The 26624-nt window shown below is 36.9% G+C and overlaps 1 protein-coding gene across 40 annotated transcripts in view; it reads right to left on the bottom strand.

The window, feature by feature from the left end:
- HUWE1 (HECT, UBA and WWE domain containing E3 ubiquitin protein ligase 1) overlaps positions 1-26624 on the bottom strand; it is a 171741-nt gene that overhangs the window by 100630 nt on the left and 44487 nt on the right. For all 40 annotated transcript variants that reach the window (XM_082717517.1, XM_082717511.1, XM_082717518.1 and 37 more), the window contains 8 exons: positions 6393-6455; positions 4461-4538; positions 3430-3477; positions 3277-3345; positions 2697-2796; positions 1275-1375; positions 425-575; positions 162-289 (listed from right to left, as the gene is read on the bottom strand). In XM_082717517.1, coding sequence (XP_082573643.1) covers positions 162-289; positions 425-575; positions 1275-1375; positions 2697-2796; positions 3277-3345; positions 3430-3477; positions 4461-4538; positions 6393-6455 — 738 coding nt within the window. The remainder of the gene's footprint in view (positions 1-161; positions 290-424; positions 576-1274; positions 1376-2696; positions 2797-3276; positions 3346-3429; positions 3478-4460; positions 4539-6392; positions 6456-26624) is intronic.

Raw genomic sequence — 26624 nt, 5'->3', positions numbered from 1 at the left:
ATACCAAACTAGAAAAATTAAGAACATTTTCTGGGTAAGCTTCCTTATGCTATCTGCTCTCACCGTTCCAAACCTGTAACTCTACACCTGCTCTTAGTTGATTTCCCCACAGATGTATTAAAAAAAAAAATACCCCAAAAACAAACAAAAAAACAAGGCACCTTCAATAAGGCTTCCATCATTCCACAGGAGACCAAGGCTTCACCACCAGCATCGTAGCTGGCCAGATGGTATAAAAAAGAGAAGAGAGCAGTGGCAAACTGGTGAGGGTATGGATCCATGGAAGGATCTATATGGGAAGTTGGGAGAGACAGAAAAAAAGCAAGCTCAGAATATGATGTTAAGAGGGCAAGATGTTAAACAAAGACTGATAAAATCAAGGATGAAGTTTCTGCTAGCTTAAAGAATAATCATCAAAACTTACCAATCATGGCTTGGATACAGTTCCGCACAAGTACAGGCAAAAATCCATGGTAAGAGGCAGTTCCAGTACAGTCAATAATACTGCTGAGTTTGGGAGTTCTCTCCAAATGGACAATTGATGTTAATGTTCGTAAAGAAGCAGCTTTAATCTCCTACGAAAACAGAAGGTAAACATGTGATATATTAAATAAGTTGATGACTGGGGGCACCTGGGTGGCTCAGTCAGGTAAGCATCTGACTCGTGATTTCCACTCGGGTTATGATCTCATGGCTGTGAGATTGAGTCCTGTGCTCAGTACAGAGTCAGCTTGAGATCCTCTCCCTCCACCTCTTCCCCCACACACTCTAAAATAAATAAATAAAATAAATCTTAAATAAAAAAAGGTAGATGATTGAACCATGTTGCTAATATCCAGAACTCAAAATTAAGGTCATTCTACTGTTAAAGGCTTGGGGTAGATGGAGGTCTGTTGAGAATAACATTGAAAATCCAGCCCTTAATTTTGTAGCTAAATATCCAAAGAGGAAGATGTAACACAACTAAACTCCCCTTCTGGAACTCATTCTAAACCCCTGGGAGAGGGCGCCTGGGTGGCTCAGCAGGTTAAAGCCTCTGCCTTCGGCCCAGGTCATGATCCCAGGGTCCTGGGATCGAGCCCCACATCAGGCTCTCTGCTCAGTGCAGAGCCTGCTTCTCTCTCTCTCTCTGCCTGCCTCTCTGCCTACTTGTGTTCTCTGTCAAATAAATAAATAAAATCTTAAAAAAAAAAAAAAAACCCTGGGAGAAACCAAAAGGAAAATAAACAAAATACACACGAGCCTGACATACACATTAGAATATTAATACTTACCATAAGCTGCTTATCTGTTATCTGAAGGACATCTACCAACTCCTCTATCAACCCATTATATAAGATACTGTTTGCTGACTCCTGCAAGGCATTGGAATACACTGCAAAAGGAGAAATAAACACTTTAGGCAAGAAGGCAGTGGTCAAGCCACTGCCCAATGACAAACCTTTGGCACCTACTGATTCTGGGAAAAGAGTTCCTTCCAACCAGCATTGGAGGGCAGAATCACTGAATTTTGGAAGATTGATCAAATAGGGTGATAAGCCTTAAATATCCTCCAAATTGACAGATTCTCCTATTATTAGTACTGGTAGTCATGAGCAAGGATTTTTGGGAATGGAAGTATGAAGAGAAAGTGAAGAGCTAATTTTTTATAGTATCACTACTTGATAGAGCAACTATTATGCCTTTCGTGTAGACTTCACACGAAGACTAGTCTCTTCATGTGATACTTCTGTTTTTTCATTGGAAACACTTATATAGGCTGTAAAGAACAGAATTTTGGACTACCGCAGACTAAGTCAGAAACTTGTAAATGACACTGTGGAGTAAAAGTTGAGAATGTGTATAATCCACTTTCAATGAATCCCACACAGACGTAATAGTAGACACCGTCTCCTGAAGTGCAACTAATGGATTCAAACACATTCATTTAGTTAAACAAACATGTATCCATTAATGTGCCAGAAGTTATGCGAGGTGTGAGTACAAAAAGAAGAGTATGAATTTCACTTCAAGAACTCATAGTTTAAAAGAGGAGAAAAACAAATAACATAACAAAAGCTGGTAATATTAACAGCAGCTACCATTTCATACCTTCTAAGTGCCTAGCCTGTGCTAGGTGCTTTATAGGTTTTCATTTAATCCTTGTATCAGTCTATAAGGTAAGCGCTATCCCAATATTAAATGAAGAAACAGGCCAAAAGCATAAACATGTAGCACTAATCATCTGCAGAATCCGGATGAGAGCCCAGGACTGATTCCAAAACCAATGTCCTTTCCATTCTACCACTCTGAAGTAAAAGTAAAATGCACAGTATTGACTTCTTAATTAATATCTTCTAACTTCAAAATTGTACTACTGACAGGACAGAAGAGGAAGATGAAATGGCAAAAGGACGAATAGGGGCTAGGAGAGAGGACTACCTGAACATCCATCTAAAAGAAAAAGGGCCAAAATCCAGACTAAACCCAGGCAATACATTTGTTAAGTATTATACTGCTTTCTAATACAACATTAACAAGCTCAAGAATGATGAATATAGTGAACATTAGAAATGCAGGCAATTTTACAAATTAATTTGCCACCTAGATAACTACAATTAAGCCTCACAGCAACAAAGACACAGATGAAGCTCAAAGGAAATCATGTCTAAACTGCCTAATCAGGGCCTGTTATTTATAGTGTTATAGTCTCTTACCTAGTATAGATATTGCATGCAGCCTGGCTTGAACAGCCTGCAATCGTTTCCTGTGATTAGAAAAGCCATGGGCCAGCCGTATGTGTGTAAATAACAGCATCTGTGTAGGAATAGAAGACCTAAATCAGGAAACCAATGAAAATGGAGAATGTACTTTCTAATGGCTAAATCTTACCTACTGGGGTATTTGGTAAAATGGTATAGTGATAGTTCTTGGCAACAAGCTGAAGACATTCACAAGAGTTCTGATTGTTATTAATCAAATATTTTATCACCATAAGAATGGCCAGAAAAAACACAACTAAATGTTTTCTCTTTCATATGTAAAGTGTTGATACTAACACTCCATTTTGCATGATGAGTAAAGCAGCTTATGTGTTTCTCAATTCTCATAAAAACCTAACTAGGAAGTGAGCAGGTGCTGGCCTCATAAAAGATGAGGAAACTAAGGCTCAGAGGCTAATTTACCCATGATCTGACTCCTTCCTTTCTGATATGCTGTCTCCCAGCCCAATAAGTACCATTAATCTACATGGATGACAATCCACACCCTTTAGATAAATATTAGGACCTATCATACCTGCTTGTCCTTAGGAATGCTATACATTTTGGTAAGCGATTCCATGATTTCGGAAGGGCTTTCTGAAATCTACATTAGAAAAAAAAAACTGGTTAGGAACAAAAAGTAAACTGAATGTTAGGAAACTGGCCAACAGTCAAAGATTCCTCTTACCTTGTCAAGTTGCTCTATGTGAATATAATGTAGTGTGTTACTAGTTGTCTGAAATTAAAAAGATAGAGTTGTCAGAAGTCAATGTTAATACCTTAGCTTCCCGTTCCATAAGACTAAAAGAGAGCTGTCTGAATACTAAGATGTCACCCTAGGTTGAAGCCAAACTGAATGCTCTTAAAATTAAGGTAACTTTAGAGTCCCCCAAAATACCCATTTTATATACAGAATATTCTCAAAAAAGCTTCTTTGAAGACAACAGTATCAAAATATAATGCACACAGTCAGACATAATATTCTTCCTTATCCCTTTTAAAAGTTTTATTTTTTAATTGAAGTATAATTAACATACACTGTTGTATTTGTTTCAAGTGTACAGTATAATGATCCAGCACTTCCACACATTACTCAGTGCTCATCATGGTAAGGGTTACTTTTAATTCCCTTTATTATTTAACTCCCCCACCCACCTCCACTCCAGCAACCACCAATTTGTTCTCTGTATTGTCTGTTTTGTCTCTTTTCTCTCTCTTACCCTTTTTTTAAACCTAGCTTAATTCCCACAGCCTCTGTATTCATAGCAAAGACCAAATCCATGAAAATGGCTTCCACTCTAAATATGCACTACAGCCGTTTTCACGGCACCATTGATCTAGAAATTATGCTACAGGTAGAAAAAAATCTATTCACTAAGCTACTTATAAACAAAACTGAATTTTAGTACCTCCTCAAAGAATATGGAATGACTAGATAATTGAAGCAGGACCTTGTAAGCAATATACAGGCTTCTTACAAACTGGCTAAGTAGAGAAAAATGCACCAAGTTATGGCAATGCCTCACAGGGGAGTCCTGTCTTTCAGCAGCTCCAACATAAGTAAACTTATCAGAGCAGGGCATACAATGAATAGTTATTTCTGAGAAGGTACTAGCTATGTTTAATTTGGGAGGGCAGCAATTTAACTGAGGAGTCCCAGAAGTCAACCCCAGTTACAGTACATCATAGACTCTATCAGAACAAGTCAATGAGACTCACCCTTTTCTCGATTTTGACCTCGGCCCCAGGGTCTGCATAGAATTCAAAGTGTAGTGTAGTTGCACTGGGTGGGTATTTCTGTGTATAAAGCACATGAAAGAATCAGATAATGTCTTCTCCTCAAATCTTCCTCCAAAGTCCTAACCACCTGTCCAACTCACTGTAGCAGCAGAATGAGCAGTGTAGTCAGCAGCTACAGTGCCTTCACCCCTCATCTTAGCAGAGCTCAGATAGCTTATAACACAAAATCAGGATGATGGCGACCAGAGCTCCAAAAGCCTTCACATTTCTTACTTAGAAGTTATCAGCCGCCCTTTATTTCAAGAGATTAATTCTGACTGTGGCTATTCTCAAGAGGAAAAGGAGAGGCAAGTCTGCCAAGCAATAATGAATAAGAATCCAAGAAAGGATGGAGAACAAATACAAGGGTCTAAGTACCAACTTGGGAGTGGAAAAGAACATTTTTATGGAAACTTTAGTGTATATCACCACCGTTTGAAATATTTTTTCAAACTGTGCCTTCTTAATTCTTTAAATACCCTTTCATACCATTCTACACCACTTCCCATGGTCTCAAAATGCTTTTCTGCATAGGTGAATACCAAGTCAATATAAATCAGACCATGACAAAAATCCACTTTAACTCTGAAAAGCAAAAACAAAATTAAGATGACAACAGCATGCCCATTAAAATGAATCCTTAAAAGAAACCAGTAGCAGTGGTTGCCTCTGAAATGGAGAATTATATAAATTTTTAAAATCGAAAGAATTACAGTATACAATTATTTTAAAATTGCATGTATATATGTATTTTTAAAAACATGCATATGTATTACTCCCTTTTAAAATACACATATTTTTCAAAGTCTCACTGATATACCAAATATCAATAAATAAAAGGATGTGTGATTTCTTAACACAGACTGGGCCCCAGACAGACAGCATACAAACAGTACAGTGTTATCACACTGTTTTGACAAAGGGTAAAGAACAAGCTTGATATACAAAAGGAGGCTCAGAATTAACCAAATTTAAGATGAAAGTTATTTTCTCTTAATTAGAATTCCAAGCTGAATACTCTTTAAGATTTATGTAGCTTTAATAAATAGATAACACTAACCTCCGTATTACCCAATATTCATTCATATAACACACACTAAAGAAAGTATACCGAAAGTATACCAACTAAGGCAGGAAAGTAATTTATTTTAATTTGTAGTTTTCTTCGACCAGAAAAAAAAACCCATCTTCCCAGGGGGGAAAAGCTTGCTAAGATAAATTCACTAAATTTCATTACAGCTATTTGTCCTGTGCATGACAAACTGACAAATTTTCCAACATCTGTTGGAAAATATAATTGCTTCTTGGCACAGAACCGTTTTTAACAAATCCAATTGTGCCTTGTGGTTCCAAAACAACCTATCAAAGCAGAAGGGAGGATGCCCTAACCTTTTATCCAAAGCATGGATGAAAGGTATAAGGACAGAACATGAAGAGTAAACATTTAAAACACACAGAACATTTTAAGTTCTCAATAATCTTCATGGCAGGACTATTCCCCAAGCATCCATTCTTAAAAACCATGCTATACTGCCCAGAGTTCCAATAGTTCCAGTAAGAGAATGCAAACAAATACACTTTCTGGGATTTTTCAACACTTTTAAACCTATTTACCAAATACAGCTTTCTACTCAAGAGCTGGGTATGAACATACACTGTGTTTCTGAGATTCTTCCTACTGTCAGCACACTGAGGGCCCAAGCATTTCTAGATGAGGTGTGTTATGTCTCAATTGAGCTCAGGTTCCTCAAAGGTCCTGATTTGAAGCGGCAACTTAATATACCATATATTTGAGCCTTACCATAAAGTAAGGCTCAAAAAGAGACCACACATAACTCTGCCAAAAGACACCAATACCCCAGAATTACTTACCATCATATGCAAGTCTCTACAACATTCTGCAAGTCCAAAGCCGTTCTCCTTTCCACCCCAACTCTTAAAAAAGGAAAAAGACAGTGTTAAAATAGTGCTTAAAGTTAGCCCTGTGTATAAAATATTTAAGAGTATGCGGCTGCCTGGAATACGGTGTTGAGAAGACATCCACTGTGAAAGTCCAACAGAGGGAGCAAATAGAAGCAAGGACTTAAGACCCAAGGCAAGATGGTCTGCCTAAAGGGGATTTCTCCAATGAGATAAATTTCACTTTCTGTAAGGATGCTACTGGGAAGAACATAAGCAACTATTGCACTGTAAATGCCTGTTGTCATACTTGCTGACAGGTCAGTTTTATCCCATCAGGCCTTCAGTACTCCATTATGCTTTCCATGCTCTCAGCTTGTATCACCTTCTTCACTACAGTGAGGAATCACATGCTCTACAGTCCCACTTTTTAAAAAAGATTTTATTTATTTTTTTGACACAGAGAGAGAGAGATCACGAGTAGAGAGGCAGACAGAGAGAGAGGAGGAAGCAGGCTCCCTGCTGCAGAGAGAAGCCGACACGGGGCTCAATCCCAAGACCCTGAGATCATGACATGAGCTGGAGGCAGAGGCTTAACCCACTGACCCACCCAGGCACCCCATAAGGTCCCATTTTTAAACATGAACCAAGCTGCAAAGGAGAAGACTCTACTAAGCTCTGCCACCACAAAGTCTAAAAACTCATCAACACTAGCCTCTAAGGTAATGGGGGAGAATGACTAAATTGTGCACTATTAACTGGCCTTCAAACCCAAACCTCCAGCCATATATTCTTGCTTAATAAACTCGCTTGCATTTTCAACAGTGCTTAAGATATCAAACATTTTTGCTTGATTTGGAATGCTCCCAAGGGTGGGGTGAACATTTGTTGAAAACATTAAATAGCAAATGCATTAATACCTGCTTCATGGGACAAGGCAAACAATTGCGTTCAACAACAGACAAACTGAAAAGCTTGAGGGGAAAAGGCTAGGGTGTGAGATGCTTCAGAGAATAAGGGCTTGGAAAAGTTTCACAGACTCCTGGGAATCTAGGAGGCCACATGTATGTCCAAGGTTAAGCACATTCTCAGGAAAGTCCCGAGAAAGCCCTAAGTTCTACATGCCTGGGTGGTCATCAGGCTCCGTTCAAGTCACAAGTGAAGGCTAAGGCAGAGTTTGTAAACATCCTGGTTAAGCAGTGAAGATATGAGTATTGCCATTGAACATACTAACATATACACAGAACCTACCTGTGCAGGGAAGTATGTATTTTTTTTGTTCAGGAGTTTAAGGCAAATCACTAGCTAACCACTAATCTAAGAGCATAGATTCTGATGATCACATAATTATGAAATCAGGTCAGGAAAGTCTAAAGAAACAACAACAAACCATAACAACAAACCCTGGTGAAGGGTGAGAATTTGATTTCCAACGTTGCCACATTATAGTATTAAAAATGTCCACCATTCAACAACAACAAAAAAAAACTATGAGGTATACAAAGAAACAAGACTATGAAACACACAAAGGAAAAAGAAATTACAGCAACATGAGCATAAGCAGTGATGTCAGCATTATGGCCAAATAAGACATATCTCACTGCCCCTATGCAACACCTGGCATCCACCCATGAACAAAAGTGCCTTTGTTGGAGTTGGGGAACCTAGCCCCATAAACCCAAGGATGGGGGTGGTGGAGAGTCTCATCCAATTGCCTACTGGGTAATAGACTTAAAAGACCTTGGTCCCAGCTACATACCCTGCAGTGGCCTATGAACCAGCTACTGACACTCTGAGGAGCCCCAGGAGAACATGGTCTTAAAGAATCACCCATGGGTGAAGGTATGATTTGTGGGATTATGACTGAATGCCTCTAAGTCAGGATCCCACCCAGGCGGAATAATAATACAGCAGGGTCATGGGGCCTCAGCTGGCCTCAGCCAGCCAGTTCCCCACCGTCCCTGCCACCTGTTGGGGCCAGGGTCCGGTGCGTATAGCTGCTCATCCCAGGAAATGGGATATGGCCAGAAAGAGGGCTGCCCCCTTGCTGTCACACAATGCACATTTGTGGGAACCTGGAGCTAAACCATTCATAGATGACCTGCTTCTGGGTCGGGAGAGCAGAATCCTCACTGTGATCTATTGAAAGTCAACCCTGACACAAGGGTTTGTGAAAATTAACAAAAAAAATAAACAAACAAATGATCACCCATGGATGATAAAGTTCAAAGGACAAAAATATTAAAAAATAGTAAGAGCTAAAATAATTTATTAATGAATATACAATTTGAGAAGAGGTAAACTGAACATTAAAAACATAAAATAAGGTTGGAAGTTAAAGGGTAGAGTATTTGTGTGTGACCAAAGTTGTTATCAGTTTAAAAAAAACTTATCTATGTTTTATGTAAAGCTCATGGTAACCACAAAACAAAAACCTAGATTAGATAGAAAAAAGATAAACAAAAAGGAATCAAAGCATACTACTATGGGAAACCATCAATTCACAAAGAAAGGCAGGGAGAGAGGAATAAAGGACAGGAAAATACAGAACAGCCAGAAAACAGTAAGATGGCATTACTAAGTCCTCCCCTATCAATAATTACTCTAAATGCAGATGTATTGATTTTCCAATTAAAAGGCACGGTATGGCTGGCTGGATTAAAAAAACAAAACCGAATCAAGAAATGGGCAGAAGACATGAAGAGACATTTCTCCAAAGATGACATCCAAAAGACACAAGAAAAAGTATTCAACATCATTTGGCATCAGGGGAATACAAATCAAAACCACAATGAGATACCACCTCATATCAGTCAGAATGGCTAAAATTAACAAATCAGGAAACAACAGACGTTGGCAAGAATGTGGAGAAAGGGAACCCTTCTAGCTGGTGCAGCCACTCTGGAAAACAGTATGGAGGTTCCTCCAAAAGTTGAAAATAAAATAAAGCTACCCTACAACCCAGCAATTGCACTACTGGATATTTACCCCAAAGATACAAATGTAGTGATCTGAAGGGTCACCTGCACCCCAATGTTTATAGCATCAATGTTGCTAAATTATGGAAAGAGCCCAGATGTCCACTGACAGATGAATGGATAAAGATGTGGTATATAACTACACACACACACACACACACACACACAGAGGAATATTATGCAGCCATCAAAAATGAAATCTTGCCATTTGCAACAACATGGATGAACTAGAGGGTATTATACTAAATGAAATAAGTCAATCAGAGAAAGACAATTATCATATGATCTCACTGACACGTGGAATTTAAGAAACAAGGCAGAGGATCAGAGGGGAAGAGAGAAAAAATGAAACGACAAACGCAGAGAGGGAGACAAAGCATAAGGGCTCTTATGGAGGTTGCTGGAGTAGAGAGGGGCTGCTGGAGTAGAGAGGGGTGGAGGGTTGGGCTAAGTGGGTGATGGACACTGGGGAGGGTATCTGTTGAAAAGAGCACTGGATATTATATAAGATTGATGAATTACAGACCTGTACCCCCGAAACAAATAACATATATGTTAATTAATTGAATTTAAATAAAATTTAAACAAAGTCTCAGCAGCTTACAAGGGACTTACTCCGGCTTTAAGGATACATGCAGAGTCAAAGTGAAGGAATGAAAAAGATATTCTATGCAGCAGAAACAGAAGGAGAGCATGGGTTGCTGTACTTGTATCAGACAAAATACTTTTACTAAAAACCTATAACAAGAGACAAAGAGGGGCACCTGGGTGGCTCAGTGGGTTAAGCCTCTGCCTTTGGCTCGGGTCGTGATCCCAGGGTTCTGGGATCGAGCCCTGCATCGGGGCGTGATCCCAGGGTTCTGGGATGGAGCCCTGCATCGGGCTCTCTGCTCAGCAGGGAGCCTGCTTCCCCCTCTCTCTCTGCCTGCCTCTCTGCCTACTTGTGATCTCTCTCTGTGTCAAATAAATAAACAAGATCTTAAAAAAAAAAAAGACAAAGAAGGTCATTATATAATAATAAAGGGGTTAATTCAAAGAGTATATAGCAATTGTAAATTATATACATACAATACTGGAGCACCCAAATACATTAAAAGCAAATACTAACAGATCTGAAGGGAGAAACAGATTAATAACAGATGATAGGGGATGTCAATACTCTACTTTTTTCGCCAATGGATAAACTGTCCCAACAGAATATAAGGAAACGTTGAATTTAAACTATACCTTTTAAAAAAAGTTTTTATTTAAATTCCAGTTAATACAGTGTGATAGTTTCAGGTGTACAGTATAATGATTCAACACTTTCATTCAACAGCCAGTCAGTGCTCATCACAAGTGTATTGCTTAATCCCTATTACCTATTTAACCCAACCCCCCAATATCTACACCCTGTAACCATCAGTTTGTTCTCTATAGAGGTTTGCCTATCTTTTCCCTTTGCTTGTTTTGTTTCTTAAATTCCACATATACTGAAATCCTATGATATTGGTCTTTCTCTGATTTTTCACTTAGCGTAATACTTTCTAGAAAGCTCCATCCATATTATTGAAATGGCAACCTACCAGGAATATACAGAACATTTGACTGAATAGCAGAATACACACTCTTCTCAACTGCACATAGAACATTCTTCCACATAGATTACATATAAGTTACAAAATAAGTCTTAGCAAATTGAAGAGACTGAAATTACACCAAGTATCTTTCCTAACCACAATGGTATAAAACTAGAAATCAATTAACAGGAGGAAAACTGGAAAATTCACAATATGTGGAAAGTAAACAATACACTTGTGAAGAACCAATGACTCAAAAAAAAAAAAAAGTCAAAAAGAAGTCAAAAGGGAAATTTAAAAATACCAGGTCAAAAGACAATGGAAGCCTATCAAAACTTATCAAAACTCTTCTACCAAAAGTAGAAGAGAGAAGTTTATAGGGATAAATGACTACAGTAAAAAACAAGAAAGATCTCAAATACACAACCTAACTTTATAACTCAAGGATACAAAAGAACCAACAAATCCTGAAGTTAGTAGAAGGCAGGGAAATAATAATGATCACAGCAGAAATAAATGAAATAGAGACTCCCCCAAAAAACCAAAACAAAATACCCAAGGGTTTTTTTGAACAGATAAATGAAATAGATGAAATTCTAGATAGACTAAGAAAATAGGAGTGAAAACTTACATCAGAAATGAGGAGGCATTACAAATGATACCATATAGATAGAAAAGATTAAGATAGAAAGGATAAGTGAAATTACTTCACCTGTAAGTGGAATTTAAAAAAGGAGAGAGACACAAACCAAGTCTTCATTATAGAGAACTGATGGTTACTGGTTGGGAGGTGGGGAGAGAGATGGGTGAAATAGGTCGTGGGGTGTAAGAGTACACTTATGATGAGCACTGAGTAATGTTAAGAGTTGTTGGGGCGCCTGGGTGGCTCAGTGGACTAAAGCCTCTGCCTTCAGCTCGCGTCATGATCCCAGGGTCCTGGGATCAAGCCTCACGTCAGGCTCTCTGCTGAGAGGGGAACCTGCTTCCCTTCCTCTCTCTCTCTGCCTGCCTTTCTGCCTACTTGTGATCTCTTTCAAATAAATAAATAATCTTAAAAATTTTTTTATAAGAGTTGTTGAATCACTATACTGTATTCCCGAAACTAATAAAACACTGTATGTTAACTATACTCGAATTAGAATTTAAAAACTTAGTAAAAAGAAAAAACTATATATTTACAAATTGCCAACATATTGCATGATCTGTAAGAATTGGAAAATTTCTTAAAAACAGAACTTACCAATAGTGGATAATGAAGAAACAGAAAATCAGAAGAAACCGATAATGAGTAAAGAAGATTAAATCAGTAATCAAAACATACCCAATACAGAAAAGCCTAGGACCAGATGGTTTTTCTGGTATATATTCATCAAACATTTAAAGAATTAACACCAATCCTTCTCAATTTCTTACCAAAAAATTGAAGAGGCCAGACTTCCAAACTCATTTTAAGAAGCCAAAATTACCCTGATAGCGAAGCCAGATAAGGACACTACAAGAAAACAGGCTATCATCCCTGATAAATGAAGACATAAAAACTGTCATCAAAATACTAGCACACCACATTGAAATAGTACATTAAAATGATCATATACAATTATCAAGTAGGATTAATTTTTGGGATGCAATGACTGTTCATCATATACATGCCAATAAATGACATACCACATTAAGAGAATAAAAGACAAAAATCCAAGATGTCAATAGATGCTGAAAAAAAATGACAAAAAGTCAATATTCTTTCATGATAAAAAGTAAAAAACGAGGTAATAAAGGCCATATGTGACAAGTTTATAGCTAACATCATACTCAAATGGTAAGAAGATGAAGGCTCTCACTCTAAGATCCTGAACAAGACAAGGGTGCCCACTCTTAACACTCCTATTCAATTATAGTACTAGAAATCCCAGCCAGAACAATTAGGTAAGAAAAGAAATAAAAGGCATCCATTTCAGAAAACAAGAAGTAAAACTGTCTCCATTTATAAGTGATATCTTATGCATTAAAAAACCCTTAAAAACCACACAAAAAAACCCATTAGAATAAATTCAGCAAAGCTGCAGGATATAAATCAATGTACAGAAATCAGCCACATTTCTATACATTAACAATAAACTATATGAAAACGAAATTTCTAAGAAAACAATCCCTGGGCACCTGAGTGGCTCAGCTAGTTAAACATCTTTAATTTCTTCTTTAATTTCAGCTCAAGTCATGATCTCAGGGTTGTGAGACTGAACCCCAGGGTGGGCTCTGTGCTGGGTGTTTAGCCTGCTTGGGATTCTTGGGTTTCTCTCCTTCTCCCTCTGCCCTTCCTTGCCCCACTCCTGCTCACTCTCCACCCCACCCCCAAAAAAGGTTAAAAAGAAAACAATCCCATTTATAGTAGCACCAGAAACAGCAATAAATTTAAGCAAGGTGAAAGACCTGTACATTGAAAACTATGAAACACTGATGAAAGAAATTAAAGACACAAATGGAAAGATATCCTGTGTTCATGAATCACAAGAATGTTAAAAAGTCCACAGAATCCAGGGGCCATCTACAGATGCATGTAATTGCTATTTAAAATTCCAATGACATTTTTTCAGAGAAATAGAAAAAAAAATCCTCAAATTTACATGGAGCCACAAAAGACCCTAAATAGCTAACACAATTTTGAGAAGGAACCGCAAAGCTAGTGGTATCATGCTAGCTTTCAAACATTACAAAGCTAGAGCAATAAAACAGCATGGTATTGACATAAACACAGACAAATACACCAACAGAACAGAAACAAGAGCCCAGAAATAAACCCTCATATATATGGTCAACTAATATTTGACAGGGATCCAAGAATAATCAATGGGGGAAAAGACAGACTCTTTGCTAAATGGTGCTGGGAAAACTGGTTAACAAAATGCAGAAAAATGAAAGTGTACTCCTTTCTTTTTACCCCTCAAAAAAATAAACCTGAAATGGATTAAAGACATCAACATGAGACCTGAAACTGTAAAACTACTAGAAGAAAACAGTAAAACCTACCTGACACTGGTCTTGACAATTACTTTTTTTGGATACCATTAGTACAAGCAACAAAGGCAAAAAACAAGGGAGAGAACACTAAAAGAATTCATTACAACTCAGCAATACACAAAAAATGATTTAAAAAAGGGCAGAGGGTTTAAGTACACATTTTCCCAAAAAAGACCTACAAATGACCAACAGGTATATGAAACAGTGTTCAGTAACACTATTTATCAGGGAATGCAAATCATAACCACAATAAGATACTTCCATACCTGTTAGAATCTAGACTACTATCCAAAAGACAAGAGATTAACAAGTATTGGTTAAGATTTGGAGAAAAGGAGACCCTTTTGTACTGTTGGTGGGGATGTAAATTGGTACCGCTACTATGAAAAAAGCTATCCTCAAAAAATTAAAAATAGAACTACTATATGACCCAGCAATCCCAATTCTGGGTATATATCCAAAGGAAATGATATCAAAACATCAAAGAGGTATTTGCCCTCTCCTATTAACTGGAACATTATTCACACTAGAGAACGTATGGTGACAAACTAAGTGTTCATCTATGGATGAATGGATAAAGAATATGACACACATACACAGGAGTATTATTCTGTCAAGTCAGATACAGAAAGACAATTACTGTATCATATCACTTATATGTGGAATTTAAAAAGCTGAACTCACAGAAACAGAATGGTGGTTGCCAGGGGCTAGGGCCTGGGGCAAATGGAAAGATGTTGGTCAAAGGGTACAAACTTCCAGTTTTATGGTAAAACCTAGGAATCCAATGTATAGCATGGTGACTATAGTTAATACTGTATTATATATTTATCAGTTGCTCAGAGTAAATATTAAATGTTCTCCCCCCAAAAAAGGAATAACTATGTGAGGTGATAATCCTAGTATGGTAATCACTTTGTAACATTCAAGTGTATCAAATCAATATGCTGTAAACCTTAAATTTACACATTATAGATCAAATATATTTCAATAAAGTTAGAGAAAAACCCAAAAACTGTTTGTAAATCCAGATACTCAACTTACTAGGCAAAGATAATTTTAGATATGCTCAAAGGGCTAAAGGAAATCATACACAAAGAACTAAAGGAAGCCATGAGAATATTTCATCAAATATCAACAAAGAGGTTATAAAAAAGGAAGCAAACAAATAACAACATTGTAAAGGACAGAAACAAAAATGAAAATATTCACTTTTTGAGTGTTTCACCAGCAGATGTAAGCAGGGAGACTAACCTAATTAAATACATAGAACATCAGGTGGTAGGTAATTATGTGTTATAAAGAAAAAAAAAGCAAAGAGGGTGACAAAGAGTACACAGGGTGTTCCAATTTTAAAACAGGATGTTAGGAAAGACCTTGCAGAGATAGTGGTAAAGATGAAGGAGCAAGCCATAGATTGGGAACATAGCTGTGTAGAGATCCTGCAGGAAGAGTGTACCTAGCACTGTCCAGGAAAGGAAAGGGGCCAGGTACATGGAATAGACCGAGCCTGGGGGAAACAAATGGCAGAAGTCAGAAGTTTGATACTGTACACATTACAACTGATGTATCTATTATATACCCAGTAAAGATTTTTTTTTTAATTAAGATTTTTTTTTAAATTTATTTAATAGACAGAGATCACAAGTAGGCAGAGAAGCAGGCAGAGAGAGAGGAGGAAGCAGGCTCCCAGCTGAGAAGAGAGCCTGATGCGGGCCTCGATCCCAGGACCCTGGGATCGTAACCTGAGCCGAAGGCAGAGGCTTTAACCCACTGAGCCACCCAGGTGCCTATCCCAGTAAAGATTTTTGAGTCAGCAATTATACAAGAAAGCCAAGGGTGGATACCTGAGCCACTCTAACACTCAGAGGCTGAGTGCAGGAGGAGGTACTCGCCAAGAGACACAGAAGGGCAGTTCTGGAAACTCAGGAGGACCAGGAGGTGGTTTTGAAGCCAAGACCTCCACCTAATCTTTAAAATTTTCATTACATTTTCTATTTTCTTTACATTTTCTATTTTCCTACAAAGTACTAAAACAAACATTATTTTTTAAATCTTTAAGTCAACACATTTATTAATTTTTATTTTAATTCCAGTACAGTTAACATACAGTATTAATTTACTTTCAGGTATATAATACAGTGATTCAACAACTTCATGTATTATTATGTTCTCATCAAGAAGTATAGTCTTTAAAAAAAAAAAAGATTTTATTTATTTGACAGAGATCACAAGGGTGTGTGTGTGTGTGGGGGGGGAAGCAGACTCCCTGCTGAGCAGAGAGCTGGATGCGGGCTTGATCCCAGGACCCTGAGATCATGACCTGAGCTGAAGGCAGAGGCTTTAACCCACTGAGCCACACAGGCACCCCGAAGATGTGTACTCTTAATCCCCTTCACCTATTTCACCCACCTCCCCTCAGGCTATGAACTGTTTGGTTTTTGATTTGTCTTTTTTCCTTTGTTCATTTGTTTCTTAAATTCCACGTGAGTGAAATCAAATGGTATCTGTTTTTCTCTGACTTATTTTGCTTAGCATTATACTCTCTAGCTCCATCCATGTTGTTACAAATGGCAAGATTTCATTCTTTTTATGGCTGAATATCCTTCCACTGTTTATCCATTCATTCATGGGACATGTGCTGCTTCCAAAGTTTGGCTACTGTAAATAATGCTGCAATTAACGTAAGAGTGCATATAACCTCTCAAATTAGTGTTTTGTATTCTTTGGGTAAATACCCTGTTATGTGATTACTGGATCATATGGTAGTTCTATTTTAAAAATTACATTTTCAAAGAAATATTTAATGCTGTGGGAAAATACTCACCATGGGTTATGTGGAGGGAAAAGCAGGATATGGAACACAATGCTATTGTTTATTTTTTGTACATGATGGTGACTGAGGACTGTTATTTCTTCTTCACAATTTTATGTACTTTCAATACTAAACATGTATTACTTTTTGTAAAAATTCTGAGACAAGTATATTTGCAAATAAATATTGGAAGGTGAAAAAATATCAATAAATTTGAAGCTAGGTTAATGGATATTACCCACTTGGAAGAGCAGAAAGAAGGAATATCAAAAGTAAGTCAAAGAGATATGTGGGACTCCATCAAGTATACCAATGTATGCATAATGAGAGTCCCAGAAAGAGGGTCGAAAGGGGAAGAGAGAAATTATTTATGGAAATAATTGCTAAAATCACCTCAAATTTCACCAAAGACGTGATCTACAAATCCAATTCAGGGGGAGCTTGAAGCAGCAAGAGCAAAAGAAACTGTCATGTACAAGTGATCCTCAGTAAGATCAATAGCTGATTTTTTTCATCAGAAACCATGGAGGTCAGAGTACATGGAGGAAGAGATATTCCAAGTGCTAGAAGAAGAGAACTGCCAATCAAAAATTTTGGATCTAACAAGATGGGATTGGGAGGGAGACTCTTAATCTTACAAAACAAACTGCTGGGGGGAGGGGGGTTGGGAGAAGGGGGGGTGGGGTTATGGACATTGGGGAGGGTATGTGCTTTGGTGAGTGCTGTGAAGTGGGTAAACCTGGCGATTCACAGACCTGTACCCCTGGGGATAAAAATACATGTTTATAAAAAAATAAAAAATTAAAAAAAAATTCTGGATCTGACACAATTATCCTTCAAAAATGTAGGAGAAATTAAGAATTCCAGATAAAAGCGGAGGGACCTTGTTGCTGGTACACATGATTCTAGAAATGCTAATTGGAGTCCTTCAGGTTGAAATGAAAGGGCACAAGACAGTAACCTGAATCCATGTGAAGAAATAAAAACACCAGTAATGTAACTACATAGGTAAATTATAAAAGTCAGTATTAACATATTTTTAAGTTTATAACCCCTCGTTTTCTGTGTTTTAAAAGACAACTATATAAAACAGTAATTAAAAATTTATGCTGATGAGCACACAATGTATGAAGATATAATTTGTGGCAACACAAAACGGGGAAACAGAGCTATACAGGACCAAATTTTTTGTGTACTATTAAAACTAAGTATTAATTCAAACTAACTCTTCATTACTCAAGTGTTAGTCTAATCCAAAAGGAAAATGTTTATAACTAGACAAAAAAACAAGGATAGAAGACTTGAACATTAAATTAACTACACCTAACAGATAAATGTATGTAACAATCCATCCAATGGGAATACATTCTTCTTATTTTTTAAGATTTTATTTATTTATTTGACAGAAATCACAAGTAGGCAGAGAGAGGAGGAAGCAAGCTCCCTGTCAAGCAGAGAGCCCGATGCGGGGCTCAATCCCAGAACCCTGGTTTCATGACCTGAGCAGAAGACAGAGGCTTTAACCCACTGAACCACCCAGGCGCCCCTACATTCTTCTAAAGTACATATAAAACATTCTCCCAGATAGACCACGTTAGGCAACAAACCAAACTTTAAGAAATTAAGAAAGAGGGGCGCCTGGGTGGCTCAGTGGGTTGAGCCGCTGCCTTCGGCTCAGGTCATGATCTCAGGGTCCTGGGATCAAGCCCCGCATCGGGCTCTCTGCTCGGTGGGGAGCCTGCTTCCTCCTCTCTCTCTGCCTACTTGTGATCTCTCTCTGTCAAATAAATAAATAAATAAATAAATAAATAAATAAATAAATAAATAAATAAATGAAAGAAATTAAGAAAGAATAAAATCGGGGCGCCTGGGTGGCTCAGTTGGTTAAGCAACTGCCTTCAGCTCAGGTCATGGTCCCGGAATCCTGGGATCGAGTCCCGCATCAGGCTCCCTGCTCCATGGGGAGTCTGCTCCCTCTGACCTCCCCTCTCATGCTCTGTCTCTCTCTCAAATAAGTAAATAAAATCTTTAAGAAAAAAAGAATAAAATCATACAAAGGCATCATTTCCAAGTTAGAAATCCCAAACAGACGGAAATCTGAAAAATTCACAAATACGTAAAAATTAAACAACGCACTCTTAAGAACCAATGAGTAAAAGAAGAAATCATAAGGGAAATTAGAAAATTCCCCAAGATGAATGAGAATAATATGACATACTAAAACTTAATAGGATTTGCTGAAAGCAGTGCTTATAGGAAAATTCACAGCTGTAATTGCCTACCTTTAAAAAAAGAAAGATCTAAAATCAGTAACCTAACTTTCTACCTTAAGGAACTACAGAAAAAAGAGCAAACCAAACCGAAAGCAAACAAAAAGAAGGAAATGGCAAAAATTATAGCAGAGATAAATGAAACAGAAATCAAGTGAACCAATTTTGGTTCTTTGAAAAAAAATCACCAGAAATAGACATGCTTTTAGACTGACCAAAAAAAATATATGTTCTTGCTCTCTCTTGCTCTTTTTCAAATATACATATAGATAGGAGGAACCAGTGAAAAGGTAAAGATTTAAGGCAGCTGGCTATTATCATCATCTTCAACAGTAAGAATAAGATACTCAATTTTTTAAATCTTTATCTCAAAATTGAGTTTAGGTATAAAATTGAGAAAATGATGCTTATAGCATCTTTCTGATGATTACATGAGATAAGAATGTATAAATTACAAGGTCCAACATTCATTAAGAATTTGATAAAGGCATCGGTTATCAAATATTGATGCATTAAAGACAGTCATCGTGGCATTATTTACAACAGAAAAATACTGAAAAATTACCCAAACAATGAGAAATGTTCTGTTAATGGAGATAATCATATGCTGGTGTTGAGAGTACTTAAAATATTCACTTACAGAAGGTATAAAACCATTATTTTTATATCTATTTCTTCTCTGATGGTATTGGTTTCATTCCCCAAATGACTGCCCACCCGAAACAACTGAGAACACGTAGTTATACTTTCTTTGAATGCTTTTAGCTTCATGGTTTTAACACTCAACTTTTTAATACATCTTAATTTTACTTTGAGGCAGTATCTACCTTAATTGCCCCACAAATAGTTAGCCAGTTGTTATATTATTTATTGAATAGCTACTTTTTCTGCTAATGGGAAATGTTGTCGTTACTATAAATTCAAGTCCTATGTGTTGGATCTGTTTGTATAAATATTCAACTGAATTCCACTGTTACTACCATGCCACCTTAATTCATACAGCTTTACTTAAAAAGTTTAATACCCAATAAGAAAAATACTTTGTCATTACATTTTCTACTTTTTTGGCTATTCCCAGGACTTCTAGTAAAAAAACATTTAATTTGCTGATAACAATGAGGATTTGGTGCCACACAGAAAAGACAGAGAGAATGAGACCCAGGATCAAACCAAAGATCTGAATTTGCAAGGCAGGGTAAGTTTGAAAGGGTATACACCTTCACATTGTTCCTCTTGTTTCTTCTGTTGTCACAACTAATTGCTTTAGCATACTTATATGTGTCACGGCAAAATCTTTCCTTGTTTTTTGTAATCTGATAAAAATAGAGCACCAATGACTAGAAAGTTGTGCTAAGCTGGAATCCTTAAAAAACCATGTGCCAAACCAAACCTGATTCATGAAACTGTGTGACCCAGTGCCATTTATGATATTACACATGAAGAAACATTTCTTAGAAAATTATGTAAAGTTAATAGGGGAAAAACAATGCTAATACATTAAACTTATATAAAATTATATATACCATGTGTTCAGCTATGTAAAGAAATACGCATAAAACAAAGACTATGAAAATCTACCAAAATGCTAAGAATAGCACATGGTCATGATAAATTATCTTTTGTACATTTCTAAATATTTAAAAATACTGACCACATATTTTTATTATGGGGAAAAGTTTCTTTTGCAGCCAGCAAGGTAAATCTATGGAATGTTTGAGATTCTAGGGTATTTATTAGACTACTCAGAGTAACTAGTTCTTTGTCCTTTTTATTATGCACATATATCTGCTTTCTCAACTATGTGAGCTTTATAAAGAAAAGAACATGTTTTGTATTACATCCAGCAGAGGGTTGGTTACATACCTCTTAAATGGTATCAACTGGAAGGTTTGGGTGTGGATTTAAGAGTCAGTCTCAGGCTGACACACCTGTATTTTTATTCCAAACTATGCTATATAACCCCTACCACAGTAACAACAAATAATACATTTCACAGTTCATCAGAGGCTAAGAGCCCACAGGTTATTCCCCAAAATAATGTAACTTCTGAATTTCATTATGCTCACCTACCCATAGTGTTACCATGATCCTAGCAATTAAGCAGACACCCAATAAATAACTATTTTACCAACCATGCCATAGAGGCACATTTGACACCGCCTCACTAGATGGGATTTGCTAAAGAGTAAGTATTCAGACATCAGGAAAAAGGCTTGATATTCTTTGAGATGCGGCTGTAAGAATTCAGTAAGATTTTATAACTTTACACAATAGGATAGACTAGACCAGGGTTTTCAAAGTGTGGTCCCTGGACCAGTTGTCTTAATCTCACCTAGAAATTTGTAAACAATGGACATCGGGGTGCCTTGGTGGTTCAGTTGGTTAAATGTCTGTCTTCAGCTCAGATCATGATCCTGGGGTCCTGGGATGGAGCCCCACGTCGGGCTCCCTGCTCAGCCGGGAGTCTGCTTCTCCTTCTCCCTGCCCTCCCCACTTGTGTTCACTAGCTCTAACAAATGAATAAAAATTTTTAAAAAAACAACAACAATGCACATTATCGGGCCTTGTTCTGGGCCTACTGAATCATAAACAGGAGGGGGAGACCAATAATAAAATTACTTGATACAAGCTCAAGTTTGAGAACCAGTGTACTAGACCTTCACAAAACCAACTGGCTCAAAACAGATGAGTGGTCTCGAGATAGAGCCCTGTTATCTGACTCCCTGCTTAGCTGGGAGTATGCTTCTCTCCCTCCCTCTGCCCTTCCCCTCTTTGTGTTCTCTCAAATAAATAAAATCTTTAAAAATAAAAACAACATTTTAAAGGATTTTATTTGACACAGAGAGAGAGCTAGCACAAGCAGGGGGAACGGCATGCAGAGGGAAAGGGAGAAGCAGGCTCCCCCATTGAGCAGGGAACTGGATGCGGGGGCTTGATCCTAGAACCCTGGGATCATGACCTGAGCCAAAGCCAGCCACTAAACTGACTGAACCACCCAAAAACCCCAAATAAACTCTTTTAAAAAAACTTATCAAACTCAACACCCAAAGAACAAAAAAATCTAATCAAGAAATGGACAGAAGACATGGACAGACATTTCTCCAAAGAAGACATACATATAGCTAACAGACATATGATAAAGTGCTCTATATCACCTGGCATTAGGGAAATACAAATCAAAACCACAGTGAGATACCACCTTACACCTGTCAGAATGGCTCAAATGAACAACTAAGGAAACAGATGTTGGCAAGGATGTGGAGAAAGGGGAACCCTCTTACACTGTTGGTGGTAATGCAAATTGGTGCAGCTACTCTGGAAACCAGTACGGAGGTTCCTCAGTAGGTTGAAAATAGAGCTACCCTATGACCCAGCTATTGCACTAGTAGGTACTTCCCCAAAGGACACAACGTTATAATCTGAAGGGGTACCTGAGCCCCAATGTTTATAGCAGCAATGTCTACAATAGCCAAGCTATGGAAAGAGCCCAAATGTCCATCAACAGATGAATGGATAAAGAAAATGTAGTGTGTGTGTATATATAAAAAATATATAATGGAATATTACTTAGCCATCAAAAAGAACGAAATCTTGCCATTTGCAAGATGCGGATGAACTAGAGGGTATTGTGCTAAGTGAAGTAAGTCAGTCACAGAAAGATAACCACCTTATGATTTCACTCACACGTGGAAGGGAAGGAAAAATAAAATAAGATAAAAAGAGAGGAAGGCAAACCATAACAGACTCAACTACAGGAAACAAACTGAGGGCTGCTGCAGGGGAGGTCAGTGGAAGGATGGGGTAATTGGGTGATCGGCATTAGGCACCTGAAGTATTGGGCACTGGGTATTATATGCAATTGATGAATCACTAAATTCTACCCCTGAAACTAATAATACACTATATGTTAACTAAATTGAATTTAAATAAATTTAAAACAACCACAACAGTAACAACAAAAATCAACTAGCTTTCAACAATTCATTAAGTCTTCTTGGAGAACTTCCTCTATATTTGCAGTTAACGAACCACTATTCATATTCACAACTGGCCCACATCACTGGGTTAAGGGAGTCACCAAAAAAACTATCATGAGAAAAGATACCACATACAAAGTCATTTTTTCATAAAGATCAAAACATGATGTTCAACATTTCGTCTAGAAGCCATCTGCCTTCTTTTGAACCATTTTTGAAAACAGTATGTACATAAACACAATAAACAAAGAGAACACAAGGATTTTGGGGAAAATACTTTTAAAAGAGACAAAGAGCTAATAACTCCAACAGAACTTTGGTAGAAAAACACTAAACCTAGAGAAAAATGGGCATATGAACAGATAATCCCACAAGAGCAAATTCTTATAGCCAAACATGAAAAGATGGTCAAATTCACTACTCATTGAGTAAGGGCCAATTAAAGTAACATGGAGATTACTGGGACTCTTACAAAGAATCAAAATTATCAGTAAGTAAGGACATATATAAAACTGCTTAATGTAGCAATCATTGTTCATAACAGGAAAGAATAGAATATGCATTAATAGGGAAACAGTTGAATAAATTATGGAACAAACTATGGAATATTAGGTAGCCATTAAAAGAGACATAGTTATATAAGTGATTTAGTGAATTTTTAACAAACCATTAAATAAGAAAACTGAGATGCAAAATTATCCTGCCTTTATAATTCAAAGATAAAAATATGCTAAACATTGTCAATATAATGAGAAGATAAAAATACATACATATTTTTATATGTACAGGATACATTTTAGGTTGTAGGAAGATGACCCAAGAGAAAAACACACTACACCAAATAAACTGCATGGCAATATGTACTTATGCAAAATAATGTATATATAGTTTTAAAAGAAAGTAAATATAAAAGGGACTTATTTAGTTTATGTGCTGACAACCATCTTCAATGATAGTGTCCATTTATTATGTACTTTCAACATGCTCAGCATTAAACCTAGGAATTTTATTTAAGACCTCATTTAGTTTATACCTCAAAACTATGAGGCAGATACCATAATCCCCAATTTACAGATATATAGAGATTAATCTGATCTGTTGACAGAACTAGGTCCTTCTAAACCCAAGTTCTTAACCACAGGCAAGTGAATACATGTAGTTGTTGCACAGGGCATTGATAAAAGAAAGAATTCAGATTCAGGAAGCAATCTAAAAAATGAAAAGGCACAAACCAAAATGTCTATCAAAGACCACTATTAGAAGAACTGTCACATTTCAAAAGAAGACATAGGAGAAAGCAACCCGTGTCAACAACTTACATTACAAATTACATAGTGTAAATTGAGAAAAATTAAGTTTAAAAATTTTAACAGTAGTTTGAGTAATGGTAGCTACTATTACTGAATACCTAGCATATTATATCTTAACCCTCGAAAACATTAAGATGCTCTTATTTGTAATAACAAAGCCATCAAGCACATAATATAACAAAAGCCACACCCATCAAGATTCTAAATTGTCTGGGACTCAAAAGTTAACCTTCCATCTATAGTCTTTACGTTTAGCACAATTCAGAGGAAAAAGGGGGCACACATCTATCATACGGTACAAGGAGCCCAAAACACAACAGAACATACAGCAGTCCCGCCTTATCTGAAGTTTCACTTTCTATGGTTTCAGCTACCCACAGTCAAAAGCAGTCTGAAAGATGATGATCCTCCTGATATACCATCAGATGGTCAACTACATCACAATGTCTAGTCATTCACCTCACTTATCATATAGGCGTTTTATCATAAGATGAAGAGTGAATGCAGTAACAGTATTTTCAGAGAAACCATATTCATGTAACTCTTGTTACAGTATATTTTTATAACTGTTCAATTAGTTATTATTATTCATCTCTTACTGTGACTAATTTACAGACTAAAAACATAGTAGGAGCGCCTGGGTGGCTCGGTGGGTTAAATCCTCTGCCTTTGTCTCAGGTCGTGATCCCAGGGTCCTGGGATCGAGCCCCGCATCGGGCTCTCTGCTCAGTGGGGAGCCTGCTTCCTCCTCTCTCTCTGCCTACTTTGTGATCTCTCTCTGTTAAATAAATAAATAAAATCTTAAAAAAAAAAAACCATAGTATATACAGGGTTCAGTACTATTTCTGGTTTCAGGCATCCACTGGGGGTCCTGGAATGTATCCCCTGTGGATAGGGTGGGGGAGACTACTGTAACAGCAATCATTTAAGCAATCCTTCCTGGTGATAGAATGATCCAAGGGAAGAAAAGAACAAGATAACCCCAAACTACCCAAAAACTACAGCAAAAAAATTCCACACTTTGCATATGTGTGCCATGTAAAAGTATAGTATGCATCTTAACTTTTACTTTCTAAATGGTCAGAACAGTTAAATATAGTAGTATTAGTTTTACAGATAATCAGCCTCTAAGTGGGGTGCTATGATCTGACAAGATATTAATTCTGATAAGTGCTGTTATGGCTCTACACAAAATACTAAATTAACTAGAGTACTCTTCTTCCATCTATAAACGTAAAGCTTGTTCTGAAATCTGAAAACCATTCAATATGGTACATCCCCAGAAAGGGTATAACTCGTATAAGCAGACAGATCAGGTTTCAAACCCCAAATCACTGTCTGATTATGGGAATTATAAGCAAATCCTTTCAGCTTGCTTTAACTTCATACTCTTCACCTGTAAAATGAGTGTAAGAATTCATACTCCCAGAGTATTAAGAGGATTACATATAGTAGGCATTAAATTAGGTAACAACTATAGCACAAACAATGGAATGTTACAGTCATTAAAGATAGATCTACATTATGGACATTGGGGAGGGTATGTGTTTTGGTGAGTGCTGTGAAGTGTGTAAACCTGGTGATTCACAGACCTGTACCCCTGGGGATAAAAATATATGTTTATAAAAAATAAAAAATTATATTAAAAAAAAAAAGGAGGTAAACAAGAAACTAGCAAAGATTGAGTGTTAGGTATTGTTCCCCTCCTTTTTTTTTTTTTTTAATTATGTTATGTTAGTTACCATACAATACATCATTAGTTTTTGGAAAAAAAAAAAAAAAAAAAAAAAAAGATAGATCTACAAAGTTATTACAAATTCTCACATTTAATTATAAAATATATAGTATATTATAGCTATAAAACATTTAAAGCAAAGAATATAAAAAGTGAAACTGACCCATCATCTTTTCCCCCAATTCAATTCCCTATCTAAGCTTACAATTAAGATATGTAACTCTTTCTTCACTTTATTAATATAGTTTTACTTTTGGACTTTTAAAAAACCATAAATGGGGATCTTCAACTAACTTTTCTTGCTAAGAGATCCTTTCCTTGAGGAGCTCTATTAGGGTCACATATAGGCTCATGCCTTGTTAAATATGATGTTTTAAAAATTTTTTTCCAAACAATGGTGCAGTGAGAATACTTAAGCATAATTTTTGAGCATATCTGAATATGTTCCTAACAAAATTTCCTTAAAATAGAACTACTGAATGAAATAAAATATATATATTTTAAAATTAAAGGTGTGGCTAAATAACCTTACAAAAGGGCATTTTT

The sequence above is a fragment of the Mustela nivalis genome (genome assembly GCF_964662115.1).
Source record: "Mustela nivalis genome assembly, chromosome: X".
Taxonomy (NCBI): Eukaryota; Metazoa; Chordata; class Mammalia; order Carnivora; family Mustelidae; genus Mustela; species Mustela nivalis.
This window is presented reverse-complemented; position numbering and strand designations above follow the sequence as displayed.